The following is a 25,020-nucleotide window of genomic DNA, read 5'->3' as shown; positions in this document are numbered from 1 at the left end:
TCTTCAAAACTGCAGCTCTTGTGGGGTGTTGCTGGTCTACAGTGATCAGTACCCATCAAAAGTGGTCCAAGAAAGGAAAAGCGGTGCACGGGCAACAGGGTCATGGGCAGCCAAAGCTCAGAGATGGACATGGAGAGTGAAGGCTGGCCAGTGTTGTCCGGTCCTACAGGTGAACTAATGTAGCTAAAATAGCTGGAAAATTGAATGCTGGATCTGATAGAAAGTTCTAGTGGAGTCCATGCCTCGATGTGTCAGGGCTGTTTTGGTGGCAAAAGGAGGACCTACACATTATTAGGCAGGTGGTCATAATGTTGGAGTAGGCTTGGGTATCGAGTATCGATTGGAACCGGGACTAGCTTTCCAATTTTCCCGGAATCGTTCAAAAGTTTATATTTCGATTCCTAGTTTCGATTCAGTCCGCCGGCGCCGACCGTAAGAAGAACCTGCTGAACACTAACGAAGAAGCGTCTACCGGAAGTGGGGGCAAAAACGAGCAAGTCAAACATGGATAGTGTGCTTCGGCGGTCCAAAGTGTGGCTTCAATTTTCCAAACAGAACGATACCACGGCAAAATGCAACATTTGCGGAAAGATTGTTTCGTGAATAGGAGGGTGCACGTCGAACATGATAAAGCATCTCCAAGTTCATGGAGTCGAAATAACTGTGTGTCCCGTTTTTGACGCGCTGCGCCTACCGTCCTCTGCTGCCTCTTCCTCTGGTTCCGACCCCCAGCCTGGCACCGCAGTGACTGCACTGCAGTCCGAATCCGGTAAGTAAAATACATATACAATAAATAATGTCTTGCGCCAACATTGAGGCAGCTAACAAATTAGCCCATGTATTTTTTCATAGACAATTTACGACCTGAGGTTGCGAACGTCAGGCAAGCTGGTGACTCCACGACGACTCCGCGATGTGCTATTACTCCGTTCACCATAGCGGCAAGGGGGAAGATGTCGGCACAGCAAAAGGAAGAGTGCCACAGAAAGGTCACTGCACACATTGTGAAAAGGCTGCATCCCTTTTCAGAGGTGGAATCACCAACATTTAGGTTAGTTAAGCAATAACGATAGTCAAGCTAATTGATAATGAGCTATGGTGCGTTTCCCAAAAGCATAGTTGATAACTTGTTTGCAACTTAGTTGGCAATGGAAAATTGTATTGCAACCAACAAAGTTGCTAACTAAGTTAGCAAACTATGGTTTTGGAAATGCTCCCCTTAACAGTGACAGCAACATTACATGTTTGTTTATGTTTGCAGGGACATGGTGAAAACTCTAAACCCCAAATATACACCACCTTCCAGGGATTACATGTCAAACACATTAATTCCATCATGGTACAAGGTTGAGAAGTCAAACATTATTACAGAGCTCAGTGAAGTCAGCGCTGTTGCACTCACATGTGATGGCTGGAGTAGCATCACACAGGACCACTACCTCACCATCACAGCACACTACATAAAAGAGGGAAAAATGCAGCAAAAAGTGCTAAAAACAAAGGCTGTTTACAAATCACAGACCGGTTGTGTTGTTGCAGAGGAAATTAGTGATGTTCTGTCCGAGTTTGGCATATCTGATAAAATTGCAGCAGTCACTGTAGATAATGCTGCCAATATGAATGTGGCTATTAACCCCCTGCAATTTGTGAAACTGTGTTGTTTTGCCCACACACTTAATTTAGCAGCACAAAGTGTATACTCCCTAAATTCAGTGAGTCAGTGGGTGGCCAAAGTCCGAACCATTGTTGTGTGGATGAAGAGGAGCTCAATGGCCAAGGTGGTTCTTGGAGAGAAGCAACAACTTCTACGTAAGAAGTTCACTTTATTTAACTGTTGTACATTGACACGTAATGACTTTACATGTCTTATCTATCTTATTTATGAGCTCTGCAGCAGAGTAGTACTACAGTATTTGAATCCAACTTTACAAAAGTATTTTTGTCTCCTGGGATAAAAAGCATCTGTTATATGACTTAAAATTGATGTTATTGTTTTTGTCAGAGCTGCCCCGACACTCACTCATACTCGATGTGAGAACACGGTGGAACTCTCTGTACCTAATGCTGGAGAGATTCACAGAGCAGTACCCTGCGATTCAAGCAGCCAGCTTGGATCAACGTCTGAGAAAAAATATGGATAGGGACAGGTAGAGATAGATAGACAAGTTTAGACAAAAACACCAGTACACACAAAATACAAATTCAAAGATACAGCATTAGAGTGAATCTGATAAATCTGCTAATTTAAGGAGTGAATATGTTAGGTGTTTTTTTTTTTAAGTAAAAAATATAATGTTTCTAAATCCATGTGTTTTTAATTATTTTACATACAGACTTGCTCGGCTAACTGAGGAGGATTTTAGGAAAGCTGAAGATGCTCTACACCTCTACACTCTGCGTGTCTTCCGAAAAGAGTCCCACATGTGGACAGATTCTGCCTATCCTCAAAAAGCTTGAGGCACACCTGGCAGTAAAAGAGGAAGACACAGTCTTTGTTTCAAACCTTAAAAAACAGGTTTGGGCAAACCTATCCAAGCGTTACCAGGTAAGTGACAGAGGCAGGGCACCTGGAAAGGAATTGTTCAAGAATAGAAATATCCTGTGGCTTGTTAAAACATTTAAAAGTGTTTTGCAGACTGATGAGATCAGGAACTTTCTCCAAGTGGCCACTGCGTTGGATCCACGCTTTAAACATAAACTGGATGATGACACGGCTGACACATCCTGGGACCAGATCCAGAGAAATCTAATTGAACAGGTGAAATGTCCTTCATGCACAACTGTCCTTTTCAGTTATTACGATCTATAATCTAAATGGTAATTATTTTCTTTGTAGTCAACAGAGGAAGACGGTGGAGCTGATGGGGACAGCATGCAGTCTGAGAATGAGGATGAGCAGGAGAGTGTAAGTGTACGATAGCTGATATTATATAGGTTTTCAGTTTAAATACTGATCATTCCTTTAATGGAGGTTTTCCCTTTTTTTCTGATAATACTTTATGCTGATGAAGCTTTTGTGTTGTTTTTTAGCAACAGCCTCCCTGCAAACTGCCCAGGAAGACTCCACTGGAGGAGCTGTTCGCTGAGGAAGAGGCACAGAACATAGTGTCACAGCAGAGCTCCATGTCCATCAAGAAACAAGTGGAGAGAGAGCTGCAGATATACCAGGAAGTTGCACCGGTCCTTATGTCTGAGGACCCTGCGGCATGGTGGTGGAACCAACAAAAGACTTATCCTTTGCTGTCAAATCTCGCTTTCTCATATTTATGCATTCAAGCTTCTTCTACACCCAGTGAACGCGTTTTCTCCACAGCAGGAGATACTATATGTCCAGAACGCTCACGCATTTTGCCTGAGAAGGCAGATATGATCATTTTCCTAAACAAAAACTTTTTTTGGATTTTATACTGTACCTGCTGCTAATCTGGACTGGGTTTTACCAGTTGTTTCTTATTGTTTATTTGATATTCTGCACCAGGTTAGCCCATCAGTGGGAGCACAGTAACATGTTCAAGTACCAGCAGCATCATAAACTCATGTGTTAATGTGTTTCATGAGGTTTTCAAAAATAAAAATTCTTGAGGAAAGTGTACCCCTGTGAAAATATAGTCATAATTTATAATATTTATTTCCTTCAGAAAGACCATTCGATAACTAGCTCATTTAAAATATCTTAAACTTTTTTTGACCCTGCCTCTTAAAAGATTCGGAATCGAGAATCGTTAGGAACCGGAATCGAAACAAGGAATCGTTCAAATTCAAACGATACCCAAACCTATGTTGGAGCATTTTAAAGATTTTTAAAAACTTTTTTGCCCACACAAGAACAGTCAACATTGACTAGAACTTAAAGGGATATGTTACCAAAAAATAAAGATTGTCATAATTTACACAGCCTCAAGTTACAGATCTGCATACATTTGTTTTTTCTGCTGAACACAAAGGAAGATGTTTTGGGCACAGTTCTAGGGCTGCAACAACGAATCGATTAAATCGATAAAAATCGATTACTAAAAGAGTTGGTAACAAACTTCATTATCGATTCGTTGTGTGACGCAGAGACATTTAATTATATAAAAAAAGAGAAAAACTTCAGTTAAGCGCGGAGCGGAGTGAACACACTCGGTCTCTCTCACGCACTGTTGCTTGCAGAGTTCGGCGCATTATAGACAGGGCTGAGAAAAAATAAAAAAACAGCAGAGGTGGAGGAAAACCACATGTCAGTGTTTTACTCCTCCCAAACGAAAGCGCATCACCTGGAAGTACCGTTTATTAAAAGGTCCTAATATGTACCATTTAGGTACAAATATGTATCTTTGAACTGCCAATATGTACTTTTGAAGTACTAATATATGCACTTTTTGTGTACAAAGGTGTACCTTTTTGAAAGGGTAACACCCCATTGACAACTTTTGTACTTTTATTTCTGAGAGTATACTCGTATACTATCTTTTTGATCCCATCAAGAGAGGCTTCTGGTCAGTCTTGTCAGAATGTTCAAAAGGGAAGGTCTTAATTGCTTTATTGAGATCATCCAAAGAAAAATATGTCTTTGAGATCAAATCTTTCAAGCAAAGTGCAATTTCAACTAGGACAACACCGTCGAACAAATCATGCAAGATATCGGGTGGAAATCCTGTAATGGGATGGAAATAAGCAAGGCAGTCAGAGAGGGCACAAGTACCCTTCACCCCATAATTAATATGATCTCCATCCCTTTGAAGTCCTTGGACTACAGTATTATGGTTTTCTTTTGTCCTTAACTCACAGTTACCAGTGGTCACTTCTGTAGTCTGTATGTCTGATTTAGTACTGAGGCAAAACCTCCAAATATATGAGGAATTAAAACTCTTTTTAAAGCCAGCCAAGCCATGTGCAGCAAGATTGTCTGCCACCACAGAAAACACTGAGCCCCTCACACAGTCACCTAGAGACTCAATGTAAACACTTTCCACTTCAAGAGTCTTCAGGTCATTTATTAAAGGTTAAAAAACCCCCTAGAATAGCCAAAATGCCTCAAGTCATTGGAATCGCACAGAAGAACAAGTTGTATGGTGTGAAGTGCAGAGCAAAACTTAGCAGGAATGTTGGCTAATGTCCAATACACTCTACACATTTGTGTATCTTCCGCGAAGTACCAAGAGGATCTGAAACCGCAAAGTCATCAATGTAGGGCTGCAGCAACGAATCGAATAAATCGATAAAAACGATTACTAAAAGAGTTGGCAACGAATTTCATTATCGATTTGTTGTGTCGCATGACACAGAGACGTTTAATTATTAAAAAAAGAAAAACTTCAGTTATAAGCGCGGAGCGGAGTGAACACACTCAGTCTCGACAGCGAGTGACGACAGCGGGAAAAAAAAAAAATTCTAGAACCAATAAAAAACTCCAATGACAAACTCCAATGATATTAAACAAAGAAATAAAACTTTGAGAGAGAGAGTTGTATGAACGCTTTTCCCTGTCATGGACCTGTATGTTAAATCATCGCACCTTCACTCTCCTGCTGCTCTACACGGCGCGCTCCAGCTCATGCCGAGCAAGGAGACGCATGTGCCCGGCCCAACATACAGTACAACATACAGTAAGTGCTGCCTTTTTTGCATAAACATCGTCTTACATTTTTTAAGGCAAAGGAATGAATGGTGTATTTGCATTTTGCGCGTGAGTAGAAGATGCATTTTCCGTTTTCACAAGACACATTTATGTAGCCAAATGTAAATGGAACAGTTTTAACAAATGAGATATAGCTATCCGATTAGAGAAAACACATGAAGTCAAATATAAAGGTACAAAGATGTCACTGGGCAGTACCGTTTATAAAAGGTCCTAATATGTACCATTTATGTACAAATATGTATCTTTGAACTGCGAATATGTACTTTTGAAGTACTAATATGCACTTTTTGGGTACAAATGTGTACCTTTTTGAAAGGGTACTGTCCCATTGACAACTTTTGTACCTTTATTTCTGAGAGTATACTCGTATATAATCTTTTTGATCCCATCAAGAGAGGCTTCTTGATGGGAAATGCATCATAAAAAAGTCTATATATTTGGCAGATGTAAAGCATACATGTGTATTTTTTTGTGTTAGTCCACTTTCATTTTATTTTATTATTATTGTAACAGTTCAGGTATGTTCAAGGAGCTACATGTTTGTTTAATTTCTAAAGATTTTAGTTCTGTTTTGAATAAGGGGTTGTAAATGAATGCTTTTCTTGTTTTTTATCCGATTCACCGATTAATCGAAAAAAAGAATCGACAGATTAATCGATTATTAAAATAATCATTAGTTGCAGCCCTACATCAATGTAAACTGTGCAAACTTTAGGTTGTCATCTGAAAAGAGGGGCTTTTCTTTTACAGTAAGTTCCATCCCAAAAAGATGCCTAAAGTCCATTTTGGGATGAAGTCCCCACTACTTTTCTAGTACATCTGTTTTTCTCAACAACTCCTGCAAATTAGAGAGAATGGGCACATACATGCAGGTGCGAGTTGATTCAATGAAGTACTCAATAGGCTTCACAAAAGGAAATTCACGCTCAATATACGTCTTTCTCCTTTTAGTAGTTGACAGAGTTCCATGTTAGTTGTAGACGTGTGAAGTATGTTATTCTCTGACACTGCCTCAACAATCTTATCAACAACTGATTCAGCAGACCTGCCAACCTAGGACATTTTTTTTTTAGTACAGTAGCATCGGCCGAAAGGACAGAACACAGGTTTTTAACATATAATTTAACACATGCACGCGCACACGCACGCACACACCTCTTGGTAACTTTCAAGGTAACATGCTGCACATTGCACTCACTTTTTTCCCATCCTGCCATAATCTGCTTTAAAAATAATTATAAATGTGAATAAAATTTTGTTTAACAAAATTTGCCATACATGGTGATTAATAGCATTATTAATGTTAAATACTGTATTCTATAAAGTTTAGCGTGTCTGCACAAACACTGTTAAAAAGTGATATAACTGTTAAATAGTGGGTGATAGTTTACCCACAAATGAAATTCTGTTATCATTTACTCACCCTCATATTATTCCTAACCCTTAATGCTTTCTTTCTTGAGTGAAACACAAAAAATATCTATATATCTCTATCTCTATCTATCTATCTATCTATCTATCTATCTATCTATCTATCTATCTATCTATCTATCTATCTATCTATCTATCTATCTATCTATCTATCTATCTAGAGAGAGAGAGAGAGAGAGAGAGAGAGAGAGAGAGAGAGAGAGAGAGAGAGAGAGAGAGAGAGAGAGAGAGAGAGAAAATTTTGTTTGTTTTTCCCTGACTAGCAAAATATACAATGGAGAGCAGTGGGGACCAGACACTGTTTGGTTACCAACACTCTTCAAAATAACTTGTGTATCACACAATAAAGAAACTCATAAAGGTTTGGACGGTCTGTTCTGTTATGTAAACTATGACATTATAAGTTAACTATCCCTTTAAGACAGTATTTTAGAGTTAACACTGCTTTAAATTCAACCGTAACTGTGACAGTAGTGCTGTTTACTTTTTGTCTGTCTTTAATTTATTGTAGCTTTGTTTACAGTACAGTACAGAACGGCATAAGCACCTATCACGTGGGTGCTCGAGACACAAGATATTCTCCATGTATAAAACTTTATTTGATGTGGTTTGTCTATGACGTTTTATTTTATTGACAATTATCAAGAGCTTGTTGTTGCAGAGCGCATTTAATCCGCTTCACTCGGATGTCAGGTGGATTCTGTTCACTGAGAGTGAACTTTCCGTTTTTATTTGACTCAAACTGGATGCTCTGCCCCATGGTAAAATCATGCTACTTTTTGTACTTTTTCGTAAGCGCTCAATAATAAAATATGCTAATTTACAAATCAGAAGTAATATTAGCGCATCTTGCGGTCAAGTGCACGTTATGAAACTCTTTACTTTGCACTGTAAAGGACATGTTTTCTTGAATTTCCCATGTTGCACTGTAAAGGACTATATTCTCAGAAGGCGAAGCACTGCTAAGTTACTGGGTGAAGTGATATATAGTTCCCAGTATGTATACTGTAAAAAGATGGCTGTGTCCCATACACTCTAAAAACAAACGGTGCTATATAGCACCAAAAGTGGTTCTTTGCTCGTAATCATAGAAGAACCGTTTTTAGTGCCATATAGTGTAGAACCACATAGTGCCATGTAGAACCATATTTGGTGCTATAGTGGTTCTATATGGCCCCTATATGGTTCCACACAGGTGCCCCACCGGTGCCCCACCGGCGCTACACGGCACCAAAAACGGCTCTTCCATGACCACGATCCAAAGCAACAGTTTTGGTTCTATATAGCACCGCTTGTTTTTTTAGAGTGTATGACCTTGTTATTTGTACAAATCACAACACATAAATAGGAAAATGTTGGCGTTATTTTGTCACTTATTGGCCATTTCAAGCCTATCCTTGTATCATTTACTAAATAGGATTTAGAAAGTAATTAGTAATAAGTAATTAAATACTTTTTGGAGAGAGTAATTTGTAAAGTAATCTAATTACATGATTGAAGATGTAATTAGTAACTAGTAATTCATTACTTTTTTGAGTAACTTATCCAACACTGCTGCTTCCTTAGTTTTGCAACGTTAACGGCGGTCAATGTAAAGAACGGTCAGTCAGTCTCCACTGGAAAATAGCGCGAAGCATATTTGTATGTGGTGAACTGTGAGAAAACACACACCAAGATCGATTAATTTTTCACTGACAAACCGGTTATGTAGTCACAGCTAAATTACTGATGCTGATAAAGTAAAATGAACTTCAATGCAGTCTCTGCAATGGCAATTGTAATGTCCAGTTAGCTCATCATAACGCTAACATTAAACAATACGGCATAAATTATGGCAAAATCGATGAAACTTTATCTTTATTACAAATAAAGATTTAAATAATGTGATATTTTATTGAAATATTGGAATGGGTAACGTTAGATTTGCAATACCTGTTTCCTGAGTTTATCCGTGTAAACGATGGTCAATGTGAAGGATGGTCGGTCAGTCAGTCGACACAAAATAGTGCGAAGCACATTTGTCTGTGGTGAACTGTGAGAAAACACGCAACAAGATCGATTAGTTTTTTCACTGACAAACGTCTCAGGTTACGTATGTAACCCTAGTTCCCTGAGAAGGGAACGAGACGCTGCGTCGCCATAGCAACGCTTTGGGGAACGCCTCGGCGTGACTAATCTGAAGCACGTGTAAAACATAAACAATGATGAGATAATTGTATACTGACCGTGATGCCGTGCGGACCAGGGGTATAAGAAGGCATCCCACACAAACACACTCGCTACCCAGTGCCGAAGCAAGTGCCTGCAGGGATGCAGGGAGTATGGCATGGAGAAGCAGCGTCTCGTTCCCTTCTCAGGGAACTAGGGTTACATACGTAACCTGAGACGTTCCCTTTCGAGGAACTCGAGCTGCGTCGCCATAGCAACGCTTTGGGGAACGAGATGCCCACGCTTCCATACTACCAAATGCCTGCAGCGTGTATAACTGAACACAGTCAAGGCAAAAGAACCTGGGACCCTAAAGAGGAGTCTAGGTCTAAATCATAAAATCTGACGAAGGTGAGCGGCGAAGACCAACCGGCCGCATCACATACGTCCTGGAGTGAAGCGCCTGACCCTAAGGCCTTAGAGGCAGCCATACCCCGGGTAGAGTGGGCCCTCACAGCGACGGGTGAGGGTATACCCTGATGTTCATAAGCCAGTGAGATAGCATTTACTATCCATCTGCTCAGAGTCTTCTTGGTCACCGGTAAACCTTTTCTGGGTGAACCAAAGCACACAAATAACTGCTCGGACTCCTCCACTGAGCAGTCATGTGAACATATGTATCCAGTGCTCGCACAGGACACACCAAATTCAGCTTTTCCTGGTCCGCACTCCTGAATGGGGGAGGACAAAGGGCCTGCCTCGGCCCATTGTTCAGCACCTTAGGAACAAAACCTGGCTTTGGGTGTAGAAAAGCCTTAGCCATCCCTGGTGCAAACTCAGACCTGCAGGGGATACTGACAGGGCCTGAAGGTCCCCCACTCGCTTTAAAGAAGTAATAGCCAGAAGGAAGCCTTAAAGGCCAGAAACCTATCTGGCGAAGTCTCAAGAGGCTCGAACGGAGCCAACGAGAGCCCTCCCAGCACGACCGCTAGGTCCCAAGTGGGCACCCTGGAGCGACTAACAGGTCGCAGCCTACGAGTCCCACGAAGAAAGCGAGCCACTAATGGGTGTCTACCCACTGACGAGCCTTCCACAAGAGTATGGTAGGCAGAAACTGCTGCCGTTAAACCTTAATGGTGGAAGGAGTAAACTCATCAGAGAAACGCTCCTGCAGAAACCTCAGAACTACGTTGACAGGCAGTTATAACTGGGTCTGTCAGATGAGCTGAACACCAAGAGGTGAACATTTCCCACTTAAGGGAATAAAGTTGCCCCGTGGAGGGATAAACACAACCACGGGGGAAAGCATACAGACGTAGCCTCGGCCATGCCTGTACCATGGAAAACCACAGTGGGCAAAGTGTGGTGTCCTGGGATGCAAACAGATCTACATCTGCGCATCCAAATCTTTTCCAGATGTGGTTCACCACATCTAGATGAAGTCTCCACTCCCACCGGAGATGTATGTTGTCTCGAAGGGGCATCTGCCACATTCAGGTGGCCTGGTATGTAGACTGCCCTCAGAGAGTCCAGAAGTGTATGGTAGGCAGAAACTGCTGCCACCTATATCTTAAAGGTGGAGTAAAGATATGGTCTCCACAACCTCAGTTGGTAGCATGACATTCTTCCAAAGGAGTATGGTAGGCAGAGACTGCTGCCACCTAAACCTTAGTGTGGAAGGAGTCAACCCAGCAGAGAATTGCTCCTGCAGAAACCTCAGTACTACGTCAAGGGGCAGTTGACTGGGTCTGTCAGGTGAGCTGAACACCGAAAGGTGAATATTCTCTACTGAAGGGCATAAGCTTCCTCGTTAAGGGAGCTCTGAAGTTATCATCTGGTTCCCACAACCTCATTCGGGAGCATGAGGTCCTTCCAAAGGAGCATGGTAAGCAGAGACTGCTGCCACCTAGACCTTAAGGGTGGAAGGAGTTAAGCCGGCAGAGAATTGCTGCTGCAGAAACCTCAGTACTACATAAACAAGGCAGTTGACTGGGTTTGTAAGGGGAGTTAAACACCAATAGGTGAAATATTCTCCACTTAAGGGCACAAAGCTCTCTCGAGGGGTTGTCCAGACGAGGTATGACATCCTTCCGAAGGAGTATGGTAGGCAGAAACTGCTGCCACCTAAGCCTTAAGAGTGGAAGGAATTAAGCCAGCAGAGAATTGCTCCTGCAGAAACCTCAGCACCACATAAACAGGGCAGTTAACTGGGTCTGTCAGGTGAGCTGAACACCATGAGGTGAAGTTTCTCCATGTAGTGCCTAAGCTCCTGAGGGAGCTCTGGAGTAATCATATGGTCTCCACAACCTCAGTTGGGAGCATGACATCCTTCCAAAGGAGTATGGTGGGCAGAGACTGCTGCCACCTAAACCTTAAGAGTGGAAGGAGTTAAGCCAGCAGAGAATTGCTCCTACAGAAATCTCAGCACCACATAAACAGGGCGGTTAACTGGGTTTGTCAGGAGTAAAATATGGTCTCCACAACCTCAGTTGAGAGACCTGAGCCTATGAGCCTGGCCCCCTCAGAGGCCAAACCAACAGGCCATATCTCTGGCAAGCTTCCTCCATAACTTCTGTGGCAGAGTGATTGGGGAAAAAAGAAAGCCACATTGGGCAGTGTGTGCAGTCCTGAGACGCAAACAGATCCACCTCTGCGCGTCCAGATCCTCTCCAAATGTGATTCACCACATCTGGCTGGAGTCTCAACTCCCCAGCAATGGGTGTTGCCATACAGGGCATTCGCCATATTCAAGTGGCCTGGGATCTAAACTGTCGTCAATGAGCACAGTTTGTCCAGAGACCACAATGTCATTATCCCAAAATCAATAATGTAGTGATTTTGGCCCTCTCAGCTTTCCATACTGTACTCCAACCTGTGGGGAGTGCGTCGGGTCAGCGTCACACGCCAGTAGCGCGCACCCAAAAACAGGCCTTCGGATGGAAACCAAGGTCTTCTCCACACCACCAGAGCACGCAGGCAACAATGCGTGACTTTGATTGCAGACCTCCTTAGAAATTTATTTAAGAAACCACCAATGTGATGCCTGTCTAGACAAACACATGATGGCTCCTCAGGTCTAGAAGGAAATGGGAGTCCAACCCATACCATCATCATTTCCAAGGCAATTTCAGTGCCATAGCCGATGATGAGTTTCAGCGATTTTTGACCCTTTTGGCTTTCCATAATCGCAACAACCTGTAAGGGATGTGTCTGTTCTCAGCGTAACACGCCAGCAGCGCACACCCAAAACAGTCCTAGGATAGAAACCAAGGTTTCCTCCACACCACCAGAGCACGCAGACAACGATGCGTGACTTTGATTGCAGACCGCCTTAGAGATTTATTTAAGAAACCACCGATGTGATGTCTGTCTAGACAAACACATGATGGCTGCTCCGGTCTAGAAGGAAATGGGAGTCCAACCCATACCATCATCATTTCCAAGGCAATTTCAGTGCCATAGCCGATGATGAGTTTCAGCGATTTTTGACCCTTTTGGCTTTCCATAATCGCAACAACCTGTGAGGGATGCGTCTGTTGTCAGCGTCACACATCGACAACGCGCACCCAACACAGGACCTTGGGACAGAAGCCATGGCTTTCTTCCTGTTACCAAAGCACGCAAACAACGGTGCGTGACTTTGATCATGCGAGACGGGTTACCCCTCAGGAAAAACCCTCCCGTGTTGAATGGAGGCATAAGCTCTAATGTAAGGAATCAGTCCTCGGATCTGATTGCATCACAATCGGTTTCAGTAACAGCATAGCACTGAGCCGCATCACTGAACGATTCCCCTCCTTTTGGAACAATAAAGTAAAGGCTGTAAGCTGTCATTTCTCATGTGGAGGTTCTACAGCCTCCTGCACAAGAATGTAGCCATGCTCCACTACTGGAGCCAGCTGTATGCAGATGAAGGTTAATGGCGGCTGCCTGTCGTACTACGCACCGAAAGGGAAGCAGGCACCATGAATGAGGTGTGAGCTGCTTTGCTTTAATGAGAAAGTGAGTGCCACGAACGAAGACGTCACCCGCCTCAGCAGATGAGGGTCTCGAATCGTAACACACAAAATCATTATCTGACTTATGGCGCACAGCGGCCGATCAGGAGAATAAATGCTGTGCACAGCTGTACAAGCAACACACACAGCATAGACACAAATTCACTGTTAGACTCATCGAACAATGACAAACAGCTCATGCAGGCTGTGACAGGCAGATACACATACATAGTCTACACATACAGGTGTAAAAAACGTATGTATATATAATACCTCCGTACTGTAAAAAGAGGAGGCTTCACGTGGAAACTGCACGTTTAGCCATAAACAGTAGGCGGATTATGAAGAGGATCCATCGGAGACAGACAGCTGAAAATATATGGCTCTCACGCAGGGCGCCTTCCCGATCCGGCGAGAGAGAGAGACTTCACGTGCAGGCGGAGATACCGCCGCCTGCACGAAATCATATGGCGACTCCCAGGAGCGCAACCGCCGCTGAAAAGCGGGATCGCAACCGCGAGCCCAAGCTTCCTAGAGAGTGAGAGACAGATGTCACGGGTGTAGGCGGGGATACCGCCGCCTGCACGCACGAGTGCAGTCGCCGCTCTGCCTCGACAGAAGCGGGACCGGTTCCGCGAGCCTGAGATATCCTTCTCCAAACGCGAAGCTGGAGCGCAACACGTGCACGGGAATGATCACAGTGCACACAGCCAATATCCTCAAAAGCCAACTGTGCGTGCTGCGCTCGAAGACACATATACATGTGTATCCTTGTCTGTGATATCGCGCTGACAGGGAGATACACATACTTGAACTTCTTGAACATACTTCAGATTTATGCAAACATACACGTAGTCACTTGCTGAGGCACTAAAAGCGAGTGTGTTTGTGTGGGATGCCTTCTTATACCCCTGGTCCGCACGGCATCACGGTCAGTATACAATTATCTCATCATTGTTTATGTTTTACACGTGCTTCAGATTAGTCACGCCGAGGCGTTCCCCAAAGCGTTGCTATGGCGACGCAGCTCGAGTTCCTCGAAAGGGAACCGGTGAAGCGCCAACCTTCTCGAGCTGTTTTAACTTCCCCTCACAGCAGCGTGCACTGTCTGGCCTGACGTGATGACGTGCGTTTCAGCGGTCGTCAACGTTATAAATCTTCCAAATATTTTTTCTTTAATTTTTTCCCGTGTATACATGTATAACATTGTCATACTAGGTTTGCATCAATTTACACAATAAATTAATTAATTGTTGTAGTCCATTCTTTAGCTGCAGAGATACCCAAGAATGTCAAAAAGCTATGGCGCCATCTACAGGTGTTATTAGGAATAGAGAATATGAATGGGCATTGTAGGCCCTACATTTTTCATAATTAAAAATAAAAAAAAAACTAATTAAATATGATTCTTTTTTTAAGAACCCTAGCATTGCATCTATCAGCTAAAGACAAGAAAATCTTAATCATTTTAAAATATGTAGCATGTTCACTATGAAAAATCTAACTAATGTAAATTTTCCATAAATTACCATGTAGTTGTAATACTGTATATGCTTACATTATAGTATATTACAATTTCATTATCAATTACAGCAGATGTATTTTAATTTTTAAGTATATATCACTAAAAATTAAAAATGATTTTTTTTTAAATAAGGAGTTCATGTGGGGTTACAGCAAAAATGCTGCCCTTTTTACTTTTTTTATTGTTATTGTATTAGTTTCAGATTTTTTTTTACTATTCACGACATTTAATACAAATACATTTCCTTTTTTCTCTTGTCAAATTCAATATTTAAAATCATGACTCATATTTTCAATGGATCTCGCGGTACTTTGACGTCAAACACTGATTGATCTGCGCAGGGCCACGTACATGTCGAAAAGATGAACACGTCTTTTATAATCCTTACGATTAAGATAAATGTGTTACAATGTCTGTTACACTAAAAAGGTAGTTCACATATCTCAATAACAGAATAAACATCACTTGTGTCACGTACATTTGTCGTTTCAGGAATGTGTTGACACAATTTCCACAATTAAAGAGGAGCAGGAAAATGAATTTGCCTTTAAAAAATTGAATGAAACTATTAAACCTGTTATTACATGCCTTAAAACAATTAAAGGCTTTAGTCTGAAAATGTTTTGCATGTCTGTGTTAGGGAAAGTCAAGGCCTATTAGACTTTAAGAATATTAGACATATAGTACTGTTTAAATATTACTATTTATTTATTTATTATTGAGTGATTTTGTTTTGTTACTGTTTGGTACTGTCACTGTTATTCGTAGGCTTTCAGTTAATTTGACTGAATTGCTTGGTGTGTTGTTAAGTCGCCTCGTGTGGTTCTGCAACGTCGGTCCTGCAAGCATATTGCATCACGATGACGTATGATCGAGAACACTATAAATAGGAGTGCAGCCGCTCATTCTGGCGTAGAGAGTTAAGGTAAGTTTCAGAAATTAATAATACTTATTTTGTTATGTTTGGATACCCCACACCAAAGCAAATGTTTTTATTAATTGTGTAAATTTATTTGTTAATTAACAGATTAATATTACTACTTGTAAACATAGCTTTGTTTTCCTTATTGTTGAATGGTAAATGCTTTCACATTTGTAATTCGTTTGAACCTCAGCTAAATGACTTTTAAGAGATAATTTACCCTGTGGGGGGTAATTGATTTACCCTATGGGGGTTAATTATCATAAGCTTTTATGCCCGCGGCCGGCGCATGTTTTCAATTGTTTCCAATGAAAGCGCGGCGTTTTTTTCTAAGCCAACAGCTAGCGGTTTTTTCCCCGCTGAGCACCGATAGTTGAAAAAGATTCAACTTTGGGTAAAAAGCATCGTTTGTCGCTGTAAGTTCTCACACGGCCGTATAATCACAGTGGAGCAGGGGTGGGACAAATATCACAACAACAAACCAGCGCGAATGATAAACAAAGCGTATCCTAGCAACCAAAGCGCTCAGCTGAAGCTGCCAGTCGGCTGAAAAAATATGGCATTCGGCAACAGCCTGGCGCTTTCAGACGCGTTTAAAAGCTTTGGCCTGTGTCTTAATCAGCTCCCTTGTTAGGTAGTTAGATCGTTCCCTAAAAATTCCCACAATGCAACGCAAAACCCAGTGAGCATCATCACTATGCTCCCTTACCAGAAATCACGTGACTTTTTCTATAGCTCCTCAACTGAAAATCGCGTGAGCCAACTCAATAAACTTCCTGAAATGCAACAGAACTTTTATAAAGGCTAACGTTTGATTTATTTTAGTTTTACATATAAACACACATCACTAGAACGTAAAGGAACAACAATCTACTTAATATTTAAAATAATAGTATTTATTTAAAAATGTAAAATAAAATTAAAATGTAAATATATTCCTCCAATTTTATGCACGGATATGTAAGAGAATAATTAAATTTTTTTTCAAGTCAGAGAGATGTTGGTTTTGCCGGTTGTTTATAACAGCTGTGAATGTTTACAACATGCTTATGAGCAGACACGTCACAGGATAATAAGTGAACAGTGTCCCAATGTCAAGTGAGCTAGGGTGCCCTCACCAGTGCCCGAACATGCGTACACGATATAATTTACAACCTCATAGCTAGGGAACAAATTGAGACACAGGGTTGGTGTGCACAGCCCCTAAGAGGTATGCATTAACATGTAGCTAAGGAGTAGCAGTTGCAAAAAAAAAAAAATTAAGGGATTTATATGAAAAATAAAAATATGAAATGAAGAATAAGAAAATATAATTTTTAGATTATGAAGGAATTTATGCTTTATCATGAAAATAGCCAGGTTTATTCTCACAATGTAAAAATGCCATTATAGACCATGATACAAATGCTGATATAAATCTTAAACAGAATATGAATAATTTATTAACTCTAATCATTGTCAATTTTCAGGCGAAATCTGTTGTGATATCAATTGTGACATTCATAGCGAGATTCATTGTGTGAGCCATTGTGCGAACAACTTCAAGATATTTTCAAAAAAAACTGCGGGATCAGTTGTGAGTTAGAGGTAAGTTTAAGAATTTGCATTTGTTATTTGTTACTTATTTTATTTGTTAGCCTATTTTAGATTACTTTTTTTTTTTGCTAGATCCCTCTTGACAGAACAACTGCTTCATCCATTGCAAGATTCACTGCGGGATCAGTTGTGAGTAAGAGGTAAGTTTAAGAATTTGCATTTGTTATTTGTTACTTATTTTATTTGTTAGCCTATTTTAGATTACTTGTTGTTGTTTTTTTTTGCTAGATCCCTCTTGACAGAACAACTGCTTCATCCATTGCAAGATTCACTGCGGGATCAGTTGTGAGTAAGAGGTAAGTTTAAGAATTTGCATTTGTTATTTGTTACTTATTTTATTTGTTAGCCTATTTTAGATTACTTGTTGTTGTTTTTTTTTTGCTAGATCCCTCTTGACAGAACAACTGCTTCATCCTTTGTGACATCCATTGCAAGATTCACTGCGGGATCAGTTGTGAGTAAGAGGTAAGTTTAAGAATTTGCATTTGTTAATTGTTACTTATTTTATTTGTTAGCCTATTTTAGATTACTTGTTGTTGTTTTTTTTTGCTAGATCCCTCTTGACAGAACAACTGCTTCATCCTTTGTGACATCCATTGCAAGATTCACTGCGGGATCAGTTGTGAGTTAGAGGTAAGTTTAAGAATTTGCATTTGTTATTTGTTACTTATTTTATTTGTTAGCCTATTTTAGATTACTTGTTGTTGTTTTTTTTTGCTAGATCCCTCTTGACAGAACAACTGCTTCATCCTTTGTGACATCCATTGCAAGATTCACTGCGGGATCAGTTGTGAGTTAGAGGTAAGTTTAAGAATTTGCATTTGTTAATTGTTACTTATTTTTTGTAAGCCTATTTTAGATTACCTGTTGTTGTTGTTTTTTGCTAGATCCCTCTTGACAGAACAACTGCTTCATCCTTTGTGACATCCATTGCAAGATTCACTGCGGGATCAGTTGTGAGTTAGAGGTAAGTTTAAGAATTTGCATTTGTTACTTGTTACTTATTTTGTTTGTAGCCTATTTAAGATTAGTTTTTTTTTGTTTTGTTTTTTGCTGCTAGATCCCTCTTGACAAAACAACTGCTTCATCCATTGTGACATCCATTGCAAGATTCACTGCGAGATCAGTGCTGTATTAATGAAAAGTCAGAGGTTTCGATATATTTATATTTTTGAGACCCCCCACTTTTAGTCTTAGAGAGATCAGTCTCTACTAAAATGAAGCCCTGGAGGAAAAAATTTAAATGGCTTAGCTTCTGCTGCCCATGGCAGTGCTCAAACCTCAAAAGACAGCAGTATGCCAGTGAGGTTTACATTCAAACACAGGCATATTTCAGTGAAACAGAGATCCAGCAAGGAACAGATGCGGTACCCTCTTCACCTGACAAAGTGGCAAAACCATTAAAGGATCATGTGACGCCTCAGCATCAAACCTCACTTGATGACTTCGAATGTTTTACACATTTTCCAGCCATCACATTGGTAGAACCACTGGTGATTGAAATGACCCCTCAGCACCAAACTTCACCTGTGGAAGAAGAAGAACTGCCAATGTGGCCATCCTTCACGGAGAAAGACTTGACTCAGGAACAGGCGACACAGCAAGAGAGACCTCCTGAATACTGTGGAGAAAGAAAGATAAGAAAGGAGCCACTGGTGAACACAGTAACCCCTCAGTGCCAGATTTCACCTGTGGAAGAAGTAGAACTGACACTGTGGCCATCCTTCACAGAGGAAGACTTAACTCAGGCACAGGCGACAGAGCAAGAGAGACCTCCTGGCCGCTGTGAAAAGAGAAAGAAAAGAAAGAAACCACAGGTGAACAAAGTAACCACTCAGCACCAAGCTTCACCTGTGGAAGAAGAAGAACTGGCAATGTGGCCATCCTTCACGGAGAAAGACTTAACTCAGGCACAGGCGACAGAGCAAGAAAGACCTCCTGAACACTGTGGAAAAAGAAAGATAAGAAAGGAGCCACTGGTGAACACAGTAACCCCTCAGTGCCAGATTTTACCTGTGGAAGAAGAAGAACTGACACTGTGGCCATCCTTCACGGAGAAAGACTTGACTCAGGAACAGGCGACACAGCAAGAGAGACCTCCTGAACACTGTGGAGAAAGAAAGATAAGAAAGGAGCCACTGGTGAACACAGTAACCCCTCAGTGCCAGATTTTACCTGTGGAAGAAGAAGAACTGACACTGTGGCCATCCTTCACGGAGAAAGACTTGACTCAGGCACAGGCGACACAGCAAGAGAGACCTCCTGAACACTGTGGAGAAAGAAAGATAAGAAAAGAGCCACTGGTGATAAAAGTAACCCCTCAGTGCCAGATTTCACCTGTGGAAAAAGAAGAACTGACACTGTGGCCATCCTTCACAGAGAAAGACTTGACTCAGGCACAGGCGACACAGCAAGAGAGACCTCCTGAACACTGTGGAGAAAGAAAGATAAGAAAGGAGCCACTGGTGATAAAAGTAACCCCTCAGTGCCAGATTTCACCTGTGGAAAAAGAAGAACTGACACTGTGGCCATCCTTCACAGAGAAAGACTTGACTCAGGCACAGGCGACAGAGCAAGAAAGACCTCCTGAACACTGTGGAAAAAGAAAGATAAGAAAGGAGCCACTGGTGAACACAGTAACCCCTCAGTGCCAGATTTTACCCGTGGAAGAAGAAGAACTGACACTGTGGCCATCCTTCACAGAGAACGACTTAACTCAGGCACAGGTGACAGAGCAAGAGAGACCTTCTGACCACTGTGAAGAAAAAAAGATAAGAAATAAACCACTGTTGATAACAGTAACCCCTCAGTGCCAGACCTTATCTGATGAAGATAAAATATCGTCGCTGTGGCCATCCATCATAGTAAAAGAACCGGCTCAGGTCAAGAGGATAGTGGAACAGAGACCACGTAAAAGGGATGGTAAAATAAATATAAGTAAGGTACCTTTGCATCAGGCTCCACATGCTGTCGTCGAAATGTTGCCTGTGAAAGAAAGGCAAGGAGAAACTGATCATCCAGAAGTTATAATGCAAAGACCTTTACCAAAACTTGCTTGGATGGACACAGGCAACGTACCAGTAACTCAACTGGATGATTTACAGGTGGATGAAAAAGAACCGGCTCAGGTCGAGAGGATAGTGGAACAGAGACCACGTAAAAGGGATGGTAAAATAAATAGAAGTAAGGTACCTTTGCATCAGGCTCCACATGCTGTCGTCGAAATGTTGCCTGTGCAAGAAAGGCTAGGAGGGAAAAATGTGAACCAAACTGATCATCCAGAAGTTATTATTCAAAGACCTTTACCAAAACTTGCTTGGATGGACACAGGCAACGTACCAGTAACTCAACTGGATGATTTACAGGTGGATGAAAAAAGCAGGCCTGAAGATCAAGTGATGAGAAGAATAAAACATTTTGTGCCATCATATGCTGAGGAAACTTTTTTCCAAAGGAAAAAGTGGATACCAAAGGTTGACCCGAAACATTTTTCAGTTAACAGTCTTACAGCATGGAGGGTCTCTAGAAAAAGACAGCAGAAGGAAGAGGAATTAAGAAAACAGAAAGAGAAAGAACAGATACAGGCTCTTCACAAAAAATATTTCAACGATCCAGCGATGAAACATCTCATAATTAACAAAAATAACAGATTTAATAAGGAAAAGAATAGGCCAACCTCTCCATGCTGTCTGCCATCTAGATTTACACTCCTTCCCTATCTATATTGTAAATAAAATCTATTGAAAATGTAGTAAAAAATGTGTACGTGCTTTATTGGGATTCACACTTAAAATCAAATAATCATGAGAAATGTTTACAGACATTATAAAGCTAGTGAGTTGGTCCAGGTGGTTATGCACTAAACTGAAAACAGTGGATAAAGCGAGAACACAATTAATCTCCGTATATTTATACACTGTAAAACCCGATAAGTTAAGTCAACTTAAACCGTTTGAGGAAACCGATTGCCTTAAACCATTTAAGTTTTAAAACTAATACATATGAGTACTGTAAACTGTAAATTATAAGTGCATATGACTAAAACATTTTGAGTTACCTTTACCTCAAATATATTAAGTTTGCTTAAGTTCATACCACTCAAATAGTTTTAGTTCACTTAATACATTTTATTTAGTTCACACAACTGTATAACTACTCAAATGGTTTGAGGAAACCGATTGCCTTAAATGGTTTAAGTTGACTTAACTCAAATGAATTAAGTTTCATAAGATCAGAAAAACATTAGTATAAAAATGATGACAACAAAAGGTAAAATTATTACAGTTTATTGAACAATCATTTATGTGACAAACATTTTTCTAAACAAAACAAAAGTGCGCTTTTGGGTCCAAATTCACATTTACACATTTCTTATGAAATAAATCAAGTATTCCTTTATGACTTTAATAGACTTAATGTAGTGTACACTTTTAGTAAATCAAATGTACTGTTCCTTAATTCAAATGACATTTAAACATTAAGACATACACTTTTCCCATGAAATTTCCAAATTACACAGGGTCACATTAGTCACATTATAGGCCAAACAGTGAGAAAACACAAATATTATTGTTTTACTGACAAAACTGTGGTGTACTCGCAGCATGATGAGTAAATAAATGGGTCCACTTGTAGTAACATTTCTTTAGTTTTTGTTGTGTTAATGATGGTAGGAGACATTATCAGAAAACATAACATACGTTTTCACTGCTATGCGGATGATATCCAGCTTTACAACTCGTCATAAATCGGTCGACCTCTAATAAATATGAATTAATTTTCCACTTACAGAACTGTGATGTACTCAACATAATAAATGAATAAATAAATAAATGTGGTAACGTTACCTTTAAAAGGTTTTATGAGTGAAGGGCTGTACAGTGTTTCCCACAGATTTACAATCTATTTGTGGTGGTAGGCTTTCTGAAAAAATATTCTAATGCCCTCTCATATGGACAGTCCTCTGTTTGAGGTCCATTTATGGAGATCCTTAGACAGGCAGAGAGGTGTTCTCCTTGAAGCTGATTTCTCAGGTCTGTTTTCACCTAAATCAAAAAAGTAGTGTAAAGAAAATGCATAATTATATGTTTGTATGTCAAAGTGTTTAACTTACCCGGTTCACAGTGAACACTGGAAATGGGGATCAAAAGGGCAATGCTTGCAAGAAGGCTCAGGAAGGGGTAAAGGTTGGCCCACTCATCAAACTCGCTTGCCAGCAGACTCAAGAGCTCCTCCCGGGTCTTGTTCTTGAAATAATATTTGAACATGATTAGCATGTAGTGTGTGTTGTAGTCATGCCCTCCTATTTTACCTACCTTAAATGCATGCCCCAATGAGAGCATGATTCTTAAATGAGAGCCATTCTTGCAGGACCTCCTTCTCATGTTGAGGGGAAAATTTCCTGGCCAGAATCTGCAGATAAGCAATGTCTCTGTTATCTTGTGGGACAGCCGATTGTGGTCCCAAGACACTAAAAGCCCCAAGAATGTCCAGCTCGTGAAACCTTCTGTGAAGGTGTTTTTCCAGGCCAGTTATGTAAGGGTGGATGACCCACAATGCACAGATCAACATCCTTTATTATTAATTATAACATTTCTTCTAAAAAAAAAGGAGAGCATTAATACATACATCTCGCTGGAATCTTGCCCTCTCCTGTTCCTCTCCTCCTCATGCTTTATGTTGAAGGCTCCAAGTCTTTGGGGATCATCAAGGTCCTGTTGAAGTTGGGACAAGAATGATCCAGGGAGCGGCATCTGTGCAGTCTCTTTGATGCTCCTCAGACTTTGAATTGTGACCGGAACCTGAATAAAAAAGGATAGCTGCAGTGTAGTATTGGTCAGACATGCAAACTAAAGACATTTTATTGTATTTAATTCACTTTTACCTACTTGCTCCTTAATATGTAGAAAGTTGACATTTTTGAAATATTTTGGACAGGCGTGCAAGGTGTGGCAATACATCAACCTGGAGACAAACAGCTGCTACAAATCTGTATGTAGCACAAATTGTGTAGAGTCCTTTTGCTCCTGGACATCTTCTCATCTCTGCCTCCTCTGCCAAGGCTCCAAGGACTGAGCTGAGATTTCTCTGTAGGGTTTTAATTGGCCCTGTGTTGAGCAAGCCAGCGTGTGTCCTCCACTTCCTGAAAGTGTTATAGACATGATGATTCAGTAAAAATTTAGAAGATAACTACTAAGGTATCAAATAACTGTACATTATTACCTCAGACATAAGGATTAGTTATGAATAGCCTATTAATTATTTATTACTATTAACTTTATTTTTAAGTCACTCACACCCAGCATGGCGGATGCTGCCTTAAGTGTTGCAGTTCGATTTGCACCGTTTCTAAAATACAAATAAAGTTCTTGAAGGTGGTCCCTGAAAGTGGCCATGTATTTTACATCATTAGAAGAGTCTTTGCAGGCAAGGGCTAATCTGTGGGCAGCACAAGCCACAGATACAATCTTTGGAAAGCTGTCTGCAAGTTGCTTTGCCACATCGTTCACACGTCCTGAATTTAAATATACAATTATTTAGTGACAATGATGGGATACAGCAATTGAATTCTGTCACATGATGGTAATAAAATAATTACCCGTCATAACAGCTGCCCCATCAGTTCCCAGTCCATCCATACAGTTTCTCAGTTGGGATAGCCTTCTTCAGCATTACGTTCTAGTGTCTGCTTTGCCAGCAGGAATAGGGACCAAGTCCAAGATCTGATTAAATACATGTCCTTCTTTGTCCAGGTATCTGAAACAAAGGACAGGTAGGTTATTTAGTATTTACAGTTCATTAACATGACTTTTGATTTATGAATATTCTGACTAGCTTCTAATAGCGGACATGCAAATCAAGCTGCCTGGACTTCGACACATCTGTGCTCTCATCAACTTCAAGGCTTATTGCTTGTGATGGTCTGATATCACTAAGAATTGGCTCCTCTACAACTTCTGCCAAGATCTCAAGCATCATCAATAATGCGATGAGACCTATAATTATTCCTCTTGTCAATCTTGACATGAATGGGAAAGAGAAAAATTATTTTTACTCAATATATATTTAATTCAGTCCTAAATAATTGCCAAGTTTGCTTTACCTTTGACTTCCTGAAGTAGTCACACCCTAAAAGCTCAGCCAGGCCCAAAAGCTTTGAGTAGTTTGTGTTGTAAGGGGAACACATGTGACCCCATCCATCCGTTTGGCCCAACGACGGAATCCAAACACATAGCGAAGGTTTATAGCGCGTTCAGTCTTTTCCGGCGCTTATCAATGACGTTTTAATGTTACGCAACTTTATAATCTGACTCCAAAGATATAAAACGTATTGTAGTATGAATCAAATTGATATAAATATAGAATTTGGATAAATGTTTGATCATTATATTTAACTGATCGTTATATTGACTAGTTCAAGTGGATCTCAATTGTCGCTTAGAATCCTTGCATCGGCTGCTGCAGGTTCACGATCACAAACTCGACCATACAACTAATCAAGAGTTAAGAAGTTCGTCAGACCTTTTAATTAAAGGCAGTCGATTCGTCGACGCTTAACCCTGTAGTTAAAATTAAGTGGTTCGTCAGACCAAAGGCAGACGATGCGCCAAACTTTACTCTATTGATAAAGAGTAAGTGGTTCGTCAAACCAAAATAGTAAAAGGCAGACGGTACGCCAAACTTAACCCTATTAAGAGTAAGTGGTTCGTCAGACCAAATAACCAAAATACAAAATGGCAGACAATACGCCTACTTAATCCTGATCGTAGATTTGCGG

General features: G+C 40.7%; 2 protein-coding genes and 1 long non-coding RNA gene across 8 annotated transcripts in view; 1 reads left to right on the top strand and 2 right to left on the bottom strand.

The window, feature by feature from the left end:
- Positions 1 to 25,020, bottom strand: part of LOC129437864 (uncharacterized) — a 114,408-nt gene that overhangs the window by 3,087 nt on the left and 86,301 nt on the right. The window lies entirely within an intron of this gene.
- Positions 18,129 to 20,992, top strand: LOC141361658 (uncharacterized). Its single transcript, XM_073863255.1, has 2 exons — positions 18,129 to 18,210; positions 18,304 to 20,992. The coding sequence occupies exon 2, from the start codon at positions 18,461 to 18,463 to the stop codon at positions 20,975 to 20,977; it is 2,517 nt and encodes an 838-aa protein (XP_073719356.1). The 5' UTR covers positions 18,129 to 18,210; positions 18,304 to 18,460; the 3' UTR covers positions 20,978 to 20,992.
- LOC141361470 (uncharacterized) lies at positions 21,539 to 24,530 on the bottom strand. 5 transcript variants are annotated; one of them, XM_073862859.1, is made up of 7 exons: positions 24,346 to 24,530; positions 23,842 to 23,999; positions 23,132 to 23,385; positions 22,872 to 23,044; positions 22,559 to 22,655; positions 22,357 to 22,489; positions 21,539 to 22,288 (listed from the first exon to the last, which is right to left on the bottom strand). In XM_073862859.1, exons 3-7 carry the CDS (start codon positions 23,201 to 23,203, stop codon positions 22,191 to 22,193), a joined length of 573 nt encoding a protein of 190 aa, XP_073718960.1. In that variant the 5' UTR covers positions 23,204 to 23,385; positions 23,842 to 23,999; positions 24,346 to 24,530; the 3' UTR covers positions 21,539 to 22,190. The 5 variants fall into 5 exon arrangements, with proteins under 5 accessions (XP_073718960.1, XP_073718961.1, XP_073718957.1 ...); XM_073862860.1 differs by having other exon boundaries at positions 22,357 to 22,655; positions 23,128 to 23,385; XM_073862856.1 differs by having other exon boundaries at positions 22,357 to 22,655.

The sequence above is a fragment of the Misgurnus anguillicaudatus genome, chromosome 24 (assembly GCF_027580225.2).
Source record: "Misgurnus anguillicaudatus chromosome 24, ASM2758022v2, whole genome shotgun sequence".
Taxonomy (NCBI): Eukaryota; Metazoa; Chordata; class Actinopteri; order Cypriniformes; family Cobitidae; genus Misgurnus; species Misgurnus anguillicaudatus.
This window is presented reverse-complemented; position numbering and strand designations above follow the sequence as displayed.

Excerpts from the sequence above, each read along its gene's own strand:
- LOC141361470 (XM_073862858.1), bottom strand. The coding sequence starts at position 23,203 with ATGTATTGCCACACCTTGCACGCCTGTCCAAAATATTTCAAAAATGTC. Across the intron at positions 23,045-23,131 it reads TTCTACATATTAAGGAGCAA|GTTCCGGTCACAATTCAAAG; the intron begins GTAGGTAAAAGT and ends TTTTTTATTCAG. Across the intron at positions 22,656-22,871 it reads GGGCAAGATTCCAGCGAGAT|ATTCTGGCCAGGAAATTTTC; the intron begins GTATGTATTAAT and ends GCTTATCTGCAG.
- LOC141361658 (XM_073863255.1), top strand. The coding sequence starts at position 18,461 with ATGAAGCCCTGGAGGAAAAAATTTAAATGGCTTAGCTTCTGCTGCCCA.